The sequence below is a fragment of the Hemicordylus capensis genome, chromosome 5 (assembly GCF_027244095.1).
Source record: "Hemicordylus capensis ecotype Gifberg chromosome 5, rHemCap1.1.pri, whole genome shotgun sequence".
NCBI lineage: Eukaryota > Metazoa > Chordata > Lepidosauria > Squamata > Cordylidae > Hemicordylus > Hemicordylus capensis.
This window is the reverse complement of record NC_069661.1, coordinates 156,101,185-156,121,259: the sequence shown is the minus strand read 5'-3', so window position 1 is coordinate 156,121,259 and position 20,075 is coordinate 156,101,185. Positions and strand designations below refer to the sequence as shown.

At 41.6% G+C, this 20,075-nt stretch overlaps 1 protein-coding gene across 4 annotated transcripts in view; it reads right to left on the bottom strand.

Annotated features, from left to right (window-relative positions):
• Positions 1–20,075, bottom strand: part of TBC1D22A (TBC1 domain family member 22A) — a 183,518-nt gene that overhangs the window by 142,399 nt on the left and 21,044 nt on the right. For all 4 annotated transcript variants that reach the window (XM_053256789.1, XM_053256791.1, XM_053256792.1 and 1 more), the window contains exon 4: positions 18,234–18,413. In XM_053256789.1, coding sequence (XP_053112764.1) covers positions 18,234–18,413 — 180 coding nt within the window. The remainder of the gene's footprint in view (positions 1–18,233; positions 18,414–20,075) is intronic.

Here is a 20,075-nt window from a genome sequence, read left to right as displayed (position 1 = left end):
GAATGATTTATGCAATTTGAATGCACTTTTTCCTGCACATTCAATGCTCTAGCCTTTTGAAGCACTGTTGGCAGACTGATCTCTTAAGATCTAAGTAGCAAGGTCTTATTGGACCCAGTTCAGTAACAGAGCAAACTAGTTTAGTTTGGAGGGGCAGGGGGGAAACACACCGCTGAAACGCATTTTTGATACAGGGGAACACAAACATTTACAGCTCTATACTTTGCTTAGCAGTTTCTAGCTTTGTATCCTATGCCAGAAAACCAGGTCTGTTTACAAAAGCAAGTGGGAATAAAAACAAGCATTATTTAAAGCACGGCTTTATGGGGAGCTGTTGCTTGAATATAACTACATCTCAATCTTGTAACACTCATCTTGTTTTAGAAACTCATTATGAAGTTTAGAACAGGGCATCATTGTCTTCAGGGTCCTAAAGTTCTTCACCATAAGCTCCACTGCCTGTTAAGATCATCCAGAGAGGTTCGCCTGTGGCTGCTGCCAACCCATTTGGCAGCTACTCAGGAACGGGCCTTCTCCATTGCTGCCCCTGGGCTTTAGAATGCACTCCCTGTTGAAATAAGAACCTCCCAATCTCTGGCAACTTTTAAGAAGGCACTGAAGATACATTTATTCACCCAGGCTTTTAAGCAGATCTGTGGTTTTAAATTGTAATGTTGGTTTTAAATTATTTTAATTGTGTAATTGATTTTGTTTGGATTGTAATTAATTGATTTTAATTGTTTTTATTTTGTTGTAAACTGCCCTGAACCATTTTTGGAAAGGCAGTATATAAATTAAATTAAAATAAAAATACATACATACATACATACATACATAAGGGCAGGCAACATGCGGCTCTCCAGATATTGCTGAACTACAACTCCCATCACCCTCCAGCCACAATTATAGCTGGAAATTAGAGTTTAGTTCAGTAACATCTGGGGAGCCACATGTTGCCTACCCCTGTTCTCCATAATCTCACAGAGCCCAATTCAAATACCAAGCTTCTCAGTCTTACTCTATTGAAATACATACTAAGAGACTACACATTAGGCTGATTACAGACATTATTCTAGGTATTTCAAAAAGCATTTAACCACTGTGAATTTTAACATCAATTCTGGCATGTTGAATAAATTGCACTTTCCCTGCCACAACCCTCCTTCTAAGCATCTCAAACACAATTCAGGCTAAACTACAGGAAAGAAGCCAATCCTGATACAGACAGAGAGCACTAAAGGCTAAGCAATAGTAGCTCCTTGTGTCCCACACCAAGGAAATAAAACTATAAACACAGGCTCTTGGACACACCTGAGCAATAAGGCAACAAGCCAATCCCTCAGCAGGCTCTTTCATGTTTGAATTAGGTAGTGGCTCACCTTTCTGATGTGTCATGGTACCATCTGTTAGCCAGACAGGAACCTTTGCCCTCCTCCCTGCAGGACTAGTCATAGTCTTTTGCACTCATACAACTTCCCGCGGCACATGGCTGTGATCCAAAAGGCTTTGCGAGCACTGAAATTTTTCTTTCATTTTTCAGTTCAGCAGCCCCACCCTGAAACTCCTTTTTTTGGAAAATGGAGGGCCAGATTAGCAATTTGGTACGGGTGGTGCCCTAAACTGAACTTTTAAAAGTACAAACACACCAATGTGCCGAAGGAACTGGCATGTGCTATTGTGCTACCTAAGTCCAGGGATGCAGGAAAGGTCCCAGACATGGAGATAAAGCACACCCAGCTACATGTGAAGACAAGTAGCTCAAGATTAAATCAAATTTCTCCTGAAATGTGGCTGCTTCACTACCCTGTTGCCACTGAGTGAAGTGGCATTTCATACAAAAACTATTATTGCTAACTATCTAATGGCATCTGAGGGAGACTTTTTCTAGTTACCAGCTCCTTTCTTCAGAAAGCCATAAAAGCACTACCTTCTCTTCTCCGAACCCACCCAACATTACCAAATATAACAAGCTTACTTTTTCATTTAGGATTCATATACTATTTTGAACGGAAGTAGCTCAGCTAAGACATCATTTCAATGGTTAATTTAAATATATCAATGTCTGCCTGCTTTTCAACGGACAGATTTTGCCACTCAATTTTGCTGCCCCTTGGGGGAGGCTGCAGCAAGGTGGGGGAAGGGAGAGCCCCTCCTTTTTTCTTTTTCTAAGAACTGCCACTGCACAGCAGGATGTGGGCAGTGGTGGCAGGTGTGTAGGTGAGAGGAAAGTTCCAAGAAAGGCCCAAAATGGACGGCAGATAGGGGCGTGCACTTATTTGGGAGGAAGGAGGGAAGATGGAAGGAGCTCTCCCTCGCTGCTTTAAGGTAAAGCGGGGGACTTTCCCCTTGCCCCATCACCACCCTCCCCACTGCAGCCCCATTCCATTGCCCCATTGACACTCCCATTCCACCACAGTGCCATTTTAAAGTAAAAGGACAAACTTGCCCCTTGTCCCCCCCACCTCCCCACAGCAGCCACTGTGTAGCCTTCGGTGCCCCCATCCTGCCACTGTGGCGACTTTTAGAAGAAAAAAGGGGGGGACTTTCCCCTTGCCACCCTACCCCACCCTCACTGCAGCAGTGGGGGTGGCAACTCTTTGGCCGCATATGAGCAGCAAAATGGTTAATCCACCCCTGCTCACCTGTTTTGAATTATTGACCCCCACCTTCCCCCCAGCCAGTGCAAATCAAGGTTGCCTCAAAGCACTGAAATTATAATTTTGAAGTTTACAAACTATTGTTTTAAGGGCATTTTATTTGCATTGGTCACGGTTTGTGACAGGGAAGGGGGTGGGGAAATTCATTCTGAAGAAGGTGGCTTGCAAGAACTTGTTACACCAGATCAGACTGCATATCCATTGCACAGTTTAGCATCCCAAAGCTCCCACTAAAATAAAAAAGGACCCTAGGTGCGCTTTGCTATGCACTTAAACCACTTCTTGAATTTCAGGGAGCAGAGGTGGGTTCTGTTTTTTTAAAGCTTATGGCGGGGTGTTATTTAGCTAACCTCTGAAGGAAATCAGGGGTGGGGGAACAGATTTAAATAAGCTACATTCACCTTTTCCACAGATATTTCAAACACTGACATGAATTCTAGTTAACTTAATTGTGAACATTCCCCAACTTTTCCACCTATATCCCTACACTGCCTTCTCACTATGCAGAGAGATCAAAAAGGGAAAGCCTGCCCCCGAACAGCCAAATCATCTGGAAAGGCTCTTATAATTCAAGTATTTGCTCAAATGTTTCAAAGCTTCTAATGCAAGTGATCACTGGGTTTTCCAACTGCTCTGCTAGTCATTACAGAATATTTATGAATATGTATTGTTTACCTGATATAATCTGTTTATATACATACATCCTGTTTCAACGATGGAAAGGAGGCGTAGAAGTGGGGGAGGGAGACTATGCATGTGTTGAGGAATTTTCTTGCAAATATTTAATGCTGTTTTTAAATTTTATTTAAACCGTTTGCAATCAAGCAGTAAAGTACAGAAGGAGAAGTCAAGTCAGCCACTAAAAACAAAACATAGAAGTATCATTTCTGTAAGCGCGGTATTTAATTTTCTATTTAAACCACTCTGGGACCTTTGGTTGAAGAGTGTCTATAAATATTTGTTGTTGTAGTAATAATAATAATAATAATAATGTCAAAATTATACTCATTTGTGCCCCCAGTTCACCAGGGCCCTGACCTGGTCCCAAAGTAACTGGACCCACAGACACATCAACCAACTGGAAGCATTTCTTGTGTTGTTAAATTGGACTGGTTCTTTAACCTCTTAAAGGAAGCATTCTGAACATTGGAATGTAGTGGATCAAGTTTACCATTAAAAATATCCAAACCAAACAATTTTTACAAAACAAATATATTTAGAAAAATAAGATGCTGAGTTCCTTCACAATTAAGTTATATTGAAAGTTGCCATATGAGACCGAGAGATCTTGCATTTACAGGATAAGCCAATGATAGTGTTGCATCAGCTCTCCCATACTATAGATTGCTATGAATGTTATGCTCACTCCACCCCCTCTCCTCACCCAATAAGAATCCTTCAGAAACTGTGGTCCAGCATTAGTTCCTATTCACCACCAAAGCTGATGTCACATCTTATCACTGTTTCCCCACCTCATCCAGCTATACTCAGCTCAGGGTGCTACTCTAGGCTGGGGAGGGGGAGATTATAATGTTCTACGCCACTACACGCAGCTTCATGGAACACAAGCACTGTTCAAGAGTTCTCTTCTAATGCTTTGAAATTCCAATGTTAAAAAGGAGAGACATGGAAGTGATGAACTCATCACTCTAGCAATAACTGTGCTGCCTCACTTGAACCCTGATCCACTTCCAGAAACTAAGAGGTTTACTCTCCTTTCTACCAAATGTAAAGACTAACGAACAACATTGAAAGTATTACACAGTGGCCCCCTTCAGACATAGCGTTGGACCTCAGGTGGATGAAGCTGTGGTTAGTCTGAAGCCGGGAATCACACCACAAATTTTTGATCAACTGCAGTTTAGCAGCCTCCAGCTTGTAGACAGAGAAATTCCTCCCTCTCCCTGCTCTGCCAAGGCTACATCCCAGGAAGCTCCATTCCGATCGCATCGCCAGACTGTGGGGAAGGTGTCAGCATATCAGTAAAGCAGCAGCTATTGGCTACGATGTTAGAGGGGGTGTGCTAAGTGTGCTCATGCCTTTTCAGCATTGATCACCCACCTTCAGCAAGGCAAAGTCATTTTAACCCTTTCCTCACACCACTGCCTTTGCAAGAACTCCCAAGCTTCATGATCATGCACAAGCACAATTATTGATAACCCAGGACCGCAAGGAGCATTTCCAGATAGCAATGGGGTCCTGGGGGAGAAACACAGTACAGCAATAGAGAAATCAAGGCAAGAAGGCAGTGGGTAGGAGAAGGGATGGTCCACCAGAAAAACTGATGCCATGTCGTATCTGTGTAGCTGCTCCCAGAGCCTAGCGTGGATGTCATGCAAATGAGTTGTAGCTAGTGTTCCTAGGAGCTGTTACCTGGCTGGAAAGGTGGCACCAGGAACAACCATGTGGCCACCACCTTTGGTCAGGAGTGGTCGTGCATAAAAATAAAGCAACATGCAAGCTCTCATTCTTATGATAGGGGGAACCAAGGGCAATAGAGGTGTTGCCTCTAAGGGAAAGTGGGCTTGCTCCAATGTGGCTCTGTCCCTTTAAATGCATGAACTCTACAGACGCAGCATCCCTGTTGCCATGCAGCGCAGGAGGAATAAGGAGATGGCAGACGGCAGAGCATCATCTCTGACAGGCGACCAGTGAGAAACATGGCTGCCCTAGAACAGACACATTTCTGGGCTGCTCTGAGGCAACCTCTCTGTGGGTGCAGGAGGAGCTTGCGCACGAAACCCAAGTTACAGCAGCAGGAGAATTCAGATGACACAATTATGCCTTCGAACCTTAGGGTTAAGCAGCGAAACTCACTACAAACCGAAGGTTCAAATTCAGGCTTGGAGGTGAAAATGGAGTCACAGTTGGGTGGAAAAATCTCAGCTTCAAGCACTTGGATAATCAAGAACTCAAACCTATGGCACATTTACCTCCAATTTGGCATTATGTCCTAACAGGGCCAGAATCTGCTTTTCTTTCAAATGTCAAAAAGATGAGAACTTTCAAACATCCCCAAAGAGATCCAATTCAAATACTATTATCTGCCCAGCTATGCTTTATGTAAAACAAAAAATGATTTTGTCTGAAGAGAAATGTTTGTTTCACGATCAACGTTAAAGGAACATTTCCAAAAGGTCTAATTACATACACTGCTCTTTCAATATCATTGATTTCACAGCCAATGTTCTACAGGATTTAATTAGGAAAAGGTTAATACTGTGTTGTGTCACATGGACCCTCTTTTCTCTCTCCCTCGTGACTAAAATAGTAAGTCTATAGGTAGATATTGATGGGGGGGGCGGGTTTTCTGAAAAGAGGTACCAAATTTCTTCTTCTTCGTCAAGACACTGCTAATACAAGGACATTTTAAATAGGAAACTGGTTGCTTCTTACTAAAGAATAGCTATTCCTGAATTTCATGACTACATTCATCAATGCCCAAACATGGCACACCAAGATAAATTCTACAGCATTACAGAAGATCATATATGGGTGAAGAATGTCAACACTGTGTGTCAGCAGTAACCACAGTTTACCCAGTTGAGATTTCACAGCAAACTACCGATCACACAAGCCAGAAAAGGAGGGGGGAAATCCACACAAAAAAGGGAGGAGAGGAGAGGGAGCATGTGAGCTAACTAGTGTTCCCTCTAAGGTATACACATATGTCCACACACTCACACATTTTTTGATGCCTGCTCAGTTAATTTTAGGTCCCACTCAGGTTGAAGCAGGAAGGTCCCACTCTGAATGCACATGCACACACACTGCCTTGATACTGCCACCCAGAACAAAACTCATTCCACACACAGATGAAAAAAAATTAGAGAGAACACTGGAGCAAGTAGCATTTTTAATCATGCAACCTATGCTTTGGAGCAGGGCTGCAGAACTTCAGCTGCTGGACTACAACACCCATCCTCTCCAGCCACAGTGGACAATAATTAAGGAGTTAACTGTGGCCAATAGTCAAGGAAAGTGTGGGTTGTAGTCCAACATCTGCATGAGGACCAAAGTTGTCCAGCACTGGTTTGGAGTGTCACTTAGATTAAGCTATTCATTTCCTGACTTCTCTCATTTCTGAAGTTAAAACTGGTTGGCCAGTCTGTATTATACAGACCCTTCAAGCCTGAGAAGCCTGCATGCTTATATTATATTATATATATATATATATATAATATTATACAGACCCTACCCAAAGCCTGAGAAGCCTGCATGCTCCCTTCTCTCTGAACTCCAAAAGTTGTTTTTATTCTTTGCCCTTTTAGTCTTCCTTAGCAACAGTCTAGGTCTTCTTAAGCAACATTGCCTCGCCTTTGAAAGTGTGGGAATTAATCTCTTGGCTGGTTTCAGAAAATCTAAAACTTTATTATTTATCATACTACCACATGGAACAGACTTCCAGTAATTTTCTATGTTAGCTTAAGAGGACTTGAACATCAGTTAACCCAACCTTAATAGGTATGTCTCCCATATTCTGTCCTGGGACATGCAGTTACTACAGCCACAGTCCAGATTCCATACTAGTGAGTTACCCACTCCTCACCCCCAGTCTTTGGCACAGCCAGTTGAAAACAAGCTCCACTAATTAAAATGAAAACTTCTCAATGACTGGTAATAGGATTGCAATCATGATGTCTTTAGTTTCTGTAGCAATAAACTGGAACACACTCCTGATATAGGCAAGACAGGACAAGGACTGCCAATATATAACTCATTCACTCTGTTTTCTGGTGGAGGGCTTTGGCGAAAGGCACAAAAAGATAAACCTAGATGCTGGTTTGTTATCTCACCACAGCCTAAACTTGATGAACTGTTGCTTAAATGAACTTTTATTTATTTATATTTAAAAATATATTATTATTTATAAGTGAAAACATTTAAATGTTTATTTAAAGGTTGCTTATTTAAAAGTGAAACCAAAGTTTCAGTCACTTCCCTTGTGAGTGGGAGAACACAATCCAGAAGCTTGGCTTGCTACAACTCTGTCTGTCCCCAAAACAAACCATAGGTTTTTTATGTGTGCATGCAACCTAAATGTCAAGGTTTGTCAGTATGTGTTACCCTTTACACCAGGGGTGTCGAACTCAAATCTGGTGGTAGGCTGGATTGGATTCCGAAGCACTTCTGGAGGGCCGCAACACAGCCTCACTTCTGGAGGGCCGCAACACAGCCTCACACTGCCTTCTGTTGGCCACCATCTATCTTCCTCCCACTCTTGCCCTGCCACTTAAATTAAAATTTCTTTCCCATCTTCTGGGCTAGCACTTCGTGTGCTGAAGAGTATATACAGTATATACTGGCATTAGGGTTGACAACATTCCCTATTGTCGTCAGGGTTCCATGAAAAACACACGTGAAAAAAGCCCACAAGACAATTACGCACAGAAAAAACCCCACTGTCATACAAGCGCACAAGAAAAATGCCCACACGTAAAATTGTTCACTCAAAAAAATGCCCGTGTGGGCTTTTATGACAGTGGGGGGTTTTCTGTGCACAATTTTCTTGTGGGCTTTTTTCATGTGCGTTTTTTTTTCTGGTTACCTGTTGTCAGTAGGGAATGGAACCCAGCTGGTGCTTTGGAACCAACAGGGGGAGGAGAAAGAAAGGAGCAACATGGTGGAGTGGGCATGTGGGGGGGAGGAAGGTCGGTCGGTCAGAAGGCTAGAAGGAAGGAGCTGTGTGGGCCAGATCTGGCCAAGGGTTTGACATCCTCGCTTTACAACAAGCTAGAACTACAAGTTAAGAGAAGCCCATTTTGTTTAATACAATGCTTTCAAGGAAACTCTATTACCTCAAGTTCTCAGGAATGCCTTCTTTTTACACAACAGGATAGGTCTATGTATACTTGCTGAAATGCCTACTACAGGTTAAATGCTTTTCCCCAAGAACACAGAGAGGTCTTACTTTGAAGAAAGATCTGTAGCTTACAGGAAACAGAAGTCAACAGACAGCTCAACAAAGACATTCTTTGCTTCAAGAGAAGCATAAAGAAGGGTATTCTCACACATGATGAGCCTCAGCACAATGAGCAGAGCAATTGGACAATTTAAAGGGACAGAAGGTAATATGAAATACACTATACAACTAAGGTTGTGGCTGATACCAACTCACAACTGAGAAGGAAGGGAACATAAGAATCAGCCATATATTGAAACCCATTAAGAGCCTGCTTACCTGTTACAGGTGCTCATGTGGGAACAGCCAGCTGTGGCCATTTAGAATCCTGATGGTCTCCCTCCCACAATTATCCCAAAAGACAAAGAGGGCTGGAGAGGTTTGGAGCACAGGCCAAGTGCTCTCCCATGAAAGAGGAAGAGTTCCAGCAAATCAAAGGACATAGCTCCTTGCCTAAAGAAAGGAGTCACGACACCTATCAACAAGAAACAGGGAAGATTCACTGCCTTCCCACCCCCCACCCCCAATAAACACTGAAAATTGTTGGGTTTGTGTTTTGTTTTCCTTTTCAAGCCAAGTCTGCAATGGTGAGTCAACTCCTTTCCTCCATTTAAGGAAATTCCTACTCCTTTGACATGCTGAGGCTCTCCTTTCCCAAAGGGCAGGGAAAGGCAAGGGTAAAGATCATCACTCCAAATCTCTCCAAGCTTGCCTGCCTGTTGGTATAGCTGAAGGAGAAAGACCATCAGGGTTCTGAGCAGACAGAGCCAATTGGAATGTGTAGCTAGGCTCTAGGGAGTGGTTTTTTTTTTTTTTTTTTTTGCGGTGGGGGGGAGGTAAGGCCTATGTGTATTTTAGGTCCCAATGAACTCAGTAGGGCTTACATCCAAACTACCGAACTCTAACCCATGAGTGATTTTTCTCTTCTTCAACTACTATGTTAACATTTTTCTGCAACACTGAACACAGTCTCCATTTAATTTGTGGTAAACCTATGCTGCAGAGACGGTCATCCCAACATTGTCTAACTACAATTTTATTATTGTTATGAGTATTTACATACCATTTATCAACAAAAAATTATCAAAGCAGTTTACTCACAAAACAGAAATAAGATGGTTCCCTTTCCCCAAAGGGCTCATAATCTAAAAAAAGATACAAAAAGGTATACGCCAGCAACAACCACTAGAGGGATGCTGTGCTGGGGTTGGCCAGAGCCAGTTGCTTCACCCCTGCTAAATATAAGAGACGCATTTTTTAAAAGGTGCCTCTTCACTCAGTGGGGTAAATTTGATTCAACTAAACCTCTTGACATACATATTGTGTTTGGCAGAACTTTCATCTGTGTCAAAATTTTGAATCTAGCCTTAACCAGAAGTCGCTCCCAGCTTGGGAACGTTTCAGATATCACCAACACAACTATACACAATATTTTGCTCTGAACATATAAACATTCTTCCTCTTTTTGTTAAAGCATATATCTCTGGTACCATAATGTTAAGGGGACCCACAATTTTGTGAACATGCATTATTCATCTTGTGACACAACATAGTTATTTTACTGAGATGACTGTAAATCGCTACATGAAGTAACGGCTTGCATGAACAATTAAATGATAGACATGATAAACTAGATTTATAAGCTTCACATTCTTATAAAAAACATTCCTGGCATAATTTAACTATAAAGAGCTAGAATATTCTTCCAGGACAATAGATGCATGGAACTGTAGCTCCCCCAACAGCATCTGGAAAGCCAGACAGCACATGCAGAGAATGCCTTTAATAAAGGGCTTGAGATCGCTACGGTAACCACAGCAACCAGTTTCAAAAATGAGTAATAGCTCTGTTAGGTGCTTCATTAGATTTTTTTTTTTTTTTTTTGCGCAAGCAAATACTGCCCTTAATCTTCTCAATGGAACAAAAGAGTTATTTGAGTACATGCAAAAACTGAAATATGTCAGATACAACTGTGTGCTGAAGGAGTTAAAACCTTCAGAAATAGATCTAGACATATAAAAAAGCAAGCTAGATTAGCCAACTCGGGCAGAAAGTTAGAAAATTAATAAGTAGTAAAACAGATGAGGTGGAGATGTGAAAGAAATAGAAAATAAGTGCATACCATAATAAGAAATAAAATACAGTGCATAATGTTTAGAAAATTATTAAAAGGAAATTTTAAGTACAAATGGTCATAATGGCAAATGAGAGCTAACAAAATAAGTGAAGACTGTTGATCTGCACAGCATTAATATTTCATAAAACTTGTATCCCATGCAGGTTTTCCCCCCTGCAAATATTTACAGGTGCTATAGTAGTAACTTGTATGGAACACAACAGCCCTGTTATCTGGGCAAAGAGACACCTTTTAAAAGTGGTGGCAAGGAGAGAGCAACTGTCCCTATTTAATCCCAGCACAGCTTCAGCGGCTATTACTGGTGTTTTCCTTGTGTTCTTTTTGTGAGCCCCTTGGAGGCAGGGAACCATCTTCTTTTTGCTACGTAAACCACTCTGAGAACATTTTTGTTGAAAAGCAGTATATAAAAAATGTCTTTCAAAAATGGTTAACTTTTCACCCAATCTTAATTGATGGAACATAGATAATGCTTGGAAAAATCTAGTATCAACCTTGTTTCCTTGAAAGCATTTATGTAACAACCAAGTCAATCAAATTCAGAAATTCAAATCTGTCTCCAGTCTAGCCAAACCTTGCAATAAAGTCCTGGTAACTGAAAGGTTTTAAGTCAAGAGATTCCATTGTTGTAATCTGCGCAGTTGTAGTTTTGCTCGTAAGGAGGAGTGTAGCCTACTAAGAACTGTTAGGGATCTTGGCCTTCAAAGCAAGATAGGAGAGAAGATACATTTCAGTACTGGCTTAGCAGTATTCTTTGCATTTTGGAGTCAGTTCACTGTTCTGAAGAACCTAGCTATGTAAGTGGAGCTGTTGAAACAAAGGAAAAGTGCATAACACTAGCAATTTGCTTCTATCTCATGCAGCCTCCTGCCCCCCAATTTTTTTTACATCTCCTTTAGTGCTCACCACACAAGCACTCTGAGAATTTCAAGGCTCCCCCATCGGGGGAGGGGGACTAGAAGGGGTCTCTCTCCCTCTCACACAGATTCTGCCTGCCTCTCTCCTTAGGAGTTACTGGTCCCTTGTCCTCTTCCTCCCAATTCCTAGACATTTGCCTAGAGGCTGTATACAAATGTTAAATAAATAAATAAATAAATAAATAAAATGTTAGCTATGATAAATCTAGAGACAGTTTTGAGAGGCATAGAGGGAAGTGAGGATCTTTGCAAGATATAAGGGTTTGCACCCCAATAAAGATACTATGTTTCCTGGCCAACATTCACAAGTGCTGGGTACAAACATATTTGTTTGCTGTGCAATATCTACATATTTAAAGTGTCAAACATATTTATTGGCTGACACATCAGCATCTCAATTCCCTAGTTCTACTAAAACTAAACCAGTGGTTCTTAACATGGGGTCCACCAGATGTTGCTGAACTTACAGTTCCCACCATTCCCAGCCAAAATTAATTGTGGTTCTTAACATGAGGTCCACCAATTAATTGTGGCTGGGGACGCTGGAAGTTGTAGTTCAGCAACATCTGGCTGACCTCATGTTAAGAACCACTGTACGAAACAATGTAACCTGCATTTTTGTACCGGTTACAGATGTGATCAGTTGTGCTCTGGGTCACAAACTGGAAGGCAGGGAAACTGTTCTCGCTCTATCCTGTTCACTCTCACTGTGTCATGTCATAAGCCACCTGTCTTTTGACTTAGTTTACTAGCCAACTGTTACCTGTAGTTTTCACCCACTCTCCTCCCATGTATCTTCTGCTCACACCAGAGTGGCGAGGGGACTTCAATTCCTGTATGGCTTCAGAGGACACAAAAACACAGTACATATTTTTCTTGCCTATTCCTCTCCTACAAAAAAACAAAATTCTTGTGAGGAAGCAGCTTGTTTTGCATCTTGCCTTCTCAGAAGCTCCACAGGAAGCAAAACAAAATGATGATGCTCCTACAATCAAGTCCTCTGCATCGTCCAGAGCTATGAGGTAGAGCACTTTACTGTTATTCATAACCTGCTCTCTCAGGGCACTTGGAGGGACCAGCCTAGCCTTCATCACTTGCTCTACTCTGGAGATTTTCCCTGCAAACCCTTGACACCTTGACAGCTGGCTAAGAGAGGTTCTGTTATCAGGCTTAGCTAACACAATACTCCTCAGTTCCTTTTGAGTTATGTATAGCATATATGGTCTAGTGTCCTCCAGCTCTACACTTTTCATTAAAGTACAGGTTTTATAATTAGTTTTGCACTTGTTCTAGAAAGAGCTTAGGAAAGTAGACAAGAGAACAGCAGCAAAGGAATCACTTGGGAAATTTGAAAGTGAATACTATAAGATAGGGGTAAATGAATCAAGAGTACAGATGGAACTCTGATGTCATGAGTTTAACTTGGCAGTAAAGTAAATATCAATTTTAGATTGTTACCAATAGAAAAACTGTATGACGTGGAAAGGATCAGAGGCATGATAGGGCAAAGAAATGACTAAAAAAATAAGACAAACTGGAAAAGGAGAGCTCGTAGGAACTAAAAACAAGTGAACCAATTTTCACTGCTCAGATTAAAGTGAAGAGTAAGAAATGACAAATACCATTTCTGCAGAGATAACACAAGACAAGCATTTTAAGAAGGAGGCACGGATGCACATACACATGGCAAAGGGAAAAATAAAACCCTTAATTTGTAGGACGAGAGAATTCAGTCATTGAGATGCTCACAAGAAAAGCAATTGGTTCATCAACATTCGGTCTCTATGAAATCAAACCTAGAAAGGAGAAACCGCCTCTCCCCTGAACACACACTTAAATTGGTTCTGAAGAAGAATTTGGAAGCACTGCATTAAAAAAAAAATGATAGTGAAATAAGAAAATAGGAAATTAAAAATCTGATGAAACTTTTCATCTACAAATACAAGAATAACACCAAGTCAGAGATAGTTAGTTTTGTTGTGTTAAACAGATTTCCTGAATACTGTCAAGCAATATACCATCTCAGTATGCCTTATTAATATAAAAATCATGTAGCTTCTGCATGAGAAAAATTAGTTGCTTCAAACATGCTCACAAAGCCTCCTACAGATGGACTGTAACTTGTAGCAACAATATATGCCATAAGCACTAGCTTACTTCCCCAAGTTAGTACATAACTTAGAACTGTGGTTGAGTTTGAATAAAGAGCAAAATATTTTGCACTCTTCCTCTCATATGCAAGAAGAAGAGGAGGGAGAATGCATGAGACCATGGCTTCTTCTCATAAAGGGAAGCCATGGTTTCCCGTTATGTCTGAATCAAGGCAAAACCCTTAGATTCACAAATAAGGCAAATGAACATCTTCAGGTTAGGGTCCGACTACTTCTCTTCAGCTGTACTTGAGCAATAAGTTCTCCAACACTCAGTTTTGTCTTCTTTTGTGTCTATTGATCCTGTTCTTCACAAGTACAGTGTACCTGCATTCAGATATCTGTACACTGTGTGAACAACAATGGCTGCTTTCACTTTAAAAGTGAAGCTGCATACTAGGGATGTGCACGGACTGGTCCAGAGGACATTATAGAGGCCTCCGAACCAGTTCGAATGTGGGCCGGTCCAGCGCTGGGAGGGGAGGGTCTCCCTTTAAGGGCCGGGGGGGGGGTTGTACTTATCCCTCCCGCCGCTTTTCCCCTGCCAGTGCTCCATTTTTGCAAAAAGCGGGGGGGGGGGCAGCATTCCTCTGTGCCTCCCTTGCCCCCGTTGTCTGGAAATACCGGAAGTAGCAATTGTGCATGTGCACCCTGCCGAACACATTGCATGTTGCGTGCGCACGCTGCGTGAGCGACGGCGTGCGCAATTGCTACTTCCAGTATTTCCAGACAACAACAGCAGCAGGAGTGGCAGGGAGGAATGCTGCCAACCCAAAAACGTTTCGCAAAAACTGAGCGCCGGTGGGGGAAAAGTGGCAGGAGGGGTAAGTGCAAATCCCCACCCACCCTTAAAAGGAGACCCCTGCTGGTGCCAGACCACGCCTCCGTGCACATCCCTACTGCATACAAGTCTCTCAAATGCATGGTACAGATATGAAGTGTATTGCTGCACTTATGTTCAACATCACATGTTAATAAATGCACCTGTGCACGGATCTGTACCCAAGGACACAGACTGTACGAGTATTGAACATCACATGTGACTAGGGCTTTGGTCATACATTAGGAGAAAGAGAAGCCGTAACACAACGTTATACCCAATGCTATATGAATAAGAGGACAGAATACAGGGTAGAGCAACTATTTTTCTTTGCCAGAACTTAGAGAGATCGGTTTGGCAAGTGAAGAAAAATAGAACCAATCAATTTTTCGCAGATTATTAGCCAAGTATATTGTCACAGATCTATATAGAACATTCAGGCCATATAGTTTAAAAGTTTAAAACAACCACATTGTTGATTTGGCCATTCTTCAGATGCATTGTGCCAACATGAACTGCTGTTGCTAACGACCTGACCTAGACTTGACATGACCTTTATTTTGCTAAGTGTAAATTTGACAGTTGTACAGATAGGTTTTCTAAATCTGTCCACTAAAATTTGTTTAAATTAGCTAAGCATGAAGATGCTTTCACTAGATTAAGCTGTGAAAATACCACTGTTTTCAGAGCCGACTCAAGATTTGTTTCAGTACACATTCACATTACTTAAAGGCTACGATGATTTTATCTTCCACTGTAAGCTGCCTAGAGCACATGAAAGCAGGAAACATAGCTTTTAAAATATATTTTTTTATTTATGGATGTATATTCCACATTTTCATAACAAACAATTTGCAACGTGGTTAATTCGAGCAGTTGAAAAGGGTAAAACCACTTTAGAACAGCATTTAAAGCAACAGAAATAAAAGCACAATTCTCCTACAAGTTAAAAGCTCGCAGGAACTTAGTTTAGTTTAAACTAAACTAAACTAAGCTTGCAGGAACAACACTTTTGCAGCTGCGTAGAAAGCCAACAAAGATAGAGCCAAGTGCACCTCCTTAGGAAAAGAACTGCAGAGCCTAGGCACGATTACAGAAAAGAACTTTTCTTACATCTCAACCAAACAACCAACAGATATTGGCAAGACACAGAGAAGGGTCTCCTGCTCACAAAAGTAGCAGACAAGGTAGCAGGCAGACAGACTTTTATAGGAGAAGACAGACTTTCGGATATTCTGCTTCTAATAAAAATCACAATTTTGAAACAAGAAAAAAAGGGATCCACTGTTTTAAGCATGATATAATTATGAATTCCTGTGAAAGCTGCAGCGTTAATAAAGATATTTATATACTACTTTTCAACAAAAGTCCTCAAATAAGCTTCCATAGCAAACCACATTTTATATAAAATTTATAAAAGTTCCCTGTCTCAAAAGGACTCACAATCTTAAACCAGACACACACTCAATCTCTTCAGCAGTCACTAAAGAGATGCTATGTTGGTCTGGATAGGGACAATTGCTCTCCTCTTGCTACAGTAGAGAAGCAGGCAAAAAAGGTGCTTCTTCACCCAGTTAGCAAGGTTAAGAACTGATGTTATGAAATATATTTGAGCTGTAACAAATTAAGCTTGTTCAAACAACCATAAGAGGATGGGCTGGAGGGCATGAGAGCTTCTACCCTATCTCCTCCACACAATCAGAACCGCAATTTGGGTTTGCTATCTCACAGCACACATGATCAAGGCAGTCAGTCTCCATTGCTCATATTGGAAGCTTTAAGCCCCACCTTGTCATGGATGGTCTTCCGACAGTCCCTCTGCCTTCCCAGCACGCTTTGAACTGCTAGCAGAAGGTGAAAGCCTCATTATATCAGCAGCAGCCCTCTGACTGGCCACAAAGGAACAGGAGGCAGACCTAACCCTGCTGAAGCTGTTGCATAGACTGGATCATAGGAAGTGCATTTCAGAGCAGCACTTCCATAGCTAGGACTCCTGTTGCCACAGCTCTCCATGGCTGTTATGCCCCAAGAGCTGGATAGAAAAGGTGAATGGGTTCACACAACCAAAAGGGCGCCCCCGCCCCCCGCTTACCTTGGTTAAGAGCAGAGTAGAGAACTTAGGTTACCCTAGCTTGAGGAACGTGAGCTAAAGGGATTTTTCTAAATTCACATAAGCATTAAAATAGAGGAAGCCCGGCTTTTATCCTGCTTTTGATGATTTTGTGAATGAGCTTACTGTTTCTCTAGCCAACTAAGTTCCTTAAACCATTCCCATTATTTCCTATACTGTTTATTCAATTCAAATCTAAACCTATCATATCTATGTATCTCCTTTTCCAAGAGCAAATAACTACACTGCACCCTTTCCCTCCTACTAGCTTTACAGCAACAAGCACCAGAGATCACTAACCCACTCATGGCACTCCCTTTGAACAAATATAAAATATATTACATTATACTATTTTCTGTACTCCAAACATGATTTCCATATAGTATGGAGAAACACAACTTAATATAGATTCTATGCTGTAAGGTTTTCCATGAAAAACTGAAATTAAAATCGGACTGCTGAGTAGGGGGTTTGCTAATTAAATCTTATCCTAAATTCAAGAATTCATATCACTGCTGACTTCCAATACAATACAATATGTGAAAAATTTCACGTACGTTTAGCTCACAAAGCTCTTCTCGCATGTCATTACGGTGTACAAATAATATTAACAGAACACATAATCAGATTAAGACAAACAGGTGAAGATCAGCAAATGAAGTCCAAAGAACCATATAGGGCTGTGCAATTGTCACAATTCATGTAAAAACAGAATTCAGTATTAGCATCCAAATATCCTAGCATGATCCATTCTCATTTTTTTACAAATGAGAAATTCCTAGATACTTTGGCAATGTCTGATGAACTCTTCAAAGCCAAAAGTTGGCTCAAAATGACCTCTAGTGGGCAGGGTTTCAGGGCTCTGCCCAATTTCATGCTCCTGCTCATGACTTCCAGGAGGAAATAAATTATGCAGCATAGCTAATATATACAAGTTTATTTAGTTTGCACAGCATATATGGGTTGCATAACAGTTTCTCTGGGTGCTATTGGGGGGGGGCGGAGAACAGAGTACATACAGCCCTTCGTATGAGGTGATGCTGAACATTTAAGGCAGCATACCACATACACCACTCTGTGAACAACTAAAGCTGTATGTTTTTGTTACAGCACCATATGCAGTTCAAGGCAGCTTATAGAAACACGTTATTAATAAAGGTTAAGCGTTAAATATAAGAAAAAGAAATGCGATATCACAACAGCATGAGTGAGACCTACCATAAAACTTCAGAGTCACTGATTTTAAAGCAGGAGCAGCCAATCTTGGTTCTCCAGCTGTTGAACTACAACTCCCATCATCCCCAGCCACTGGGGTGATGGGAGTTGTACTTCAGCATCAGCTGGAGAGCCAGGGTTGCCTGCTCCTGCTTCAAAGCATTTAAAAAGAGCACTGAAATATATCGCTTCACACACATGCCCCAAAAAGTGCCTATAAAACCTTCACTAGAGAACAAGTCCTATGGTTTCAGGGTTACCACAGAAAATAATCAACTCCACCCAGGCAACAGCCACACACATCCAGTTATTGTTTGGGCGTACTTACCAAGGTTTGTGTTTGGGCCAGCAAGAAGTTGCCTGAATTTATCTAATCGTGATGCCTCTCTTTCAGATAGCACAGGAACCCCTGAGGTACTGTGGTCTGTCACTCCACCCACTAGTCCAACTGTTGAGGCCTGTGGAAGGGACTGAGATCTTGGCATGGAAGCATTTTCACTAGCACTATCTAGAGCAAAAAAGTGAGAGTGGGGAGAAAAAGAATTAGCCTTGGATACTGCAAATTAGTTGAGCATTACTGGTGCTGCAAATTGTCTGATTTTATTTCCAGTACAAGATATATTAGCTGATACTGCCAAGTGAGTAGTCAGGAAGCACCTAACCGTAGCATTACCAGAGCTTTAGAAGATATCCAACAGATCAGAGTCCATGTACAAGCACTTTCTAAAGGAAAAGCATGATATAAACAGACATGAACGCACTCATATTTTAAGGCTCAGAAAGGACAAGGGGGACTTATTTCCAAGTAAACAGGCATAGGATTGTGCTATAAAGTAGATTAGGCAGAGAAAGCAATTTCAAGTTCACACAGAAAACTTCATACAGTAGCTGAGCAGGAATTTTATCCCAGATATTGTGACATCCACACCAGCTCATAAATGACCTACATACCGCGCAGCAAAACACAGGCAGTTGAGAACTTGCCCATGCTCTTGAGTGTGTGTAAACGCTGAGGCCATTGCAGAACAGGCTTGTTCTGCTCCAGCTTTAAATTGCAGAAGTACAATTGTGTGACAATTCCTCCACGGGAAATAATGAAGGTCGCATTGTACAACTTCACTTGTAGAATTGCAAGCTGAAGTGAAACAACCCCATTCTGCAACAGCCACAGCTGGGTTTATACACACACACCAGCATGGGTGGACACTAGATATGTGCACGAACCAGCTTTCAGCCGATTCAGCAGTAGGGGGTTACCTTTAAGGAGCAGGGAGGGTGCTCATCTACCCCCCACCGCATTTCCCCCACCGGCACTGTCTGCAAAACCTCTGACACGGGGCAACAGCATACCATCTTGCCACCCCCGTCAGCGTCAGACCAGAAGTCACCAGTGCACATCAGCCAGAAGTGGCCGGACCTCCGAACCGGTTCATGCACATCCCTAGTGGACACTTAACCACCCGCATTTTGCGGCACAGTATGTAGGTCAATAGTTTTTACATGATTAATGATTAAAATAGTTTTACATTAGATACAATTAAACAATTACTCTTATATTTTTCAATAAAATAGAAGTCAAATGTGCACGTCTAATCAGTATTTTAAAAATCCCATTCTGATGGTATAAGAGCACAGTAAAAGCTTAATTCTGAGAGTGCTGCATTAAATGTTAATACTAGAAAGCATTATGAAGAATTAAAGACACAAGTAGTAAAGTTATATAAATAGTTCATAGAATTATTTTTCTCTTTGTTTTGAAAGTATTTAAATACAAGTAACTCCCTGCCAAAAAACTTCCCATTTTTTACCGCATAGGGGAAAGTAGCATACCTTAGGCATATGTTTTACTAGACCCAACAGAATTAACTATGGGTTGAATTTAGCTTAGTGTCTGCACAAGCGGAATGGCACTTTCACACATGCAAGGGAAGCCTGTATTTCTGCTCATTCCCCACTACAGCAGCAGCCCTCCATGCCATGGCCCCACATTATTCCCGAGTCAGTTATTTTAGGAGGTGATGCAAGACTGAAGAGGAAGTAAGAAAGCCCCATTCTGTGAGCAGAGTGCCACTCACAGTTGTCTGGATCCAAGCCAATGACTTTCCAGTTCAAACCTATATCAGATAAGGTAAGCAGAAATCTGGGCCTCCCTTGCACGAATGGAAGTGCC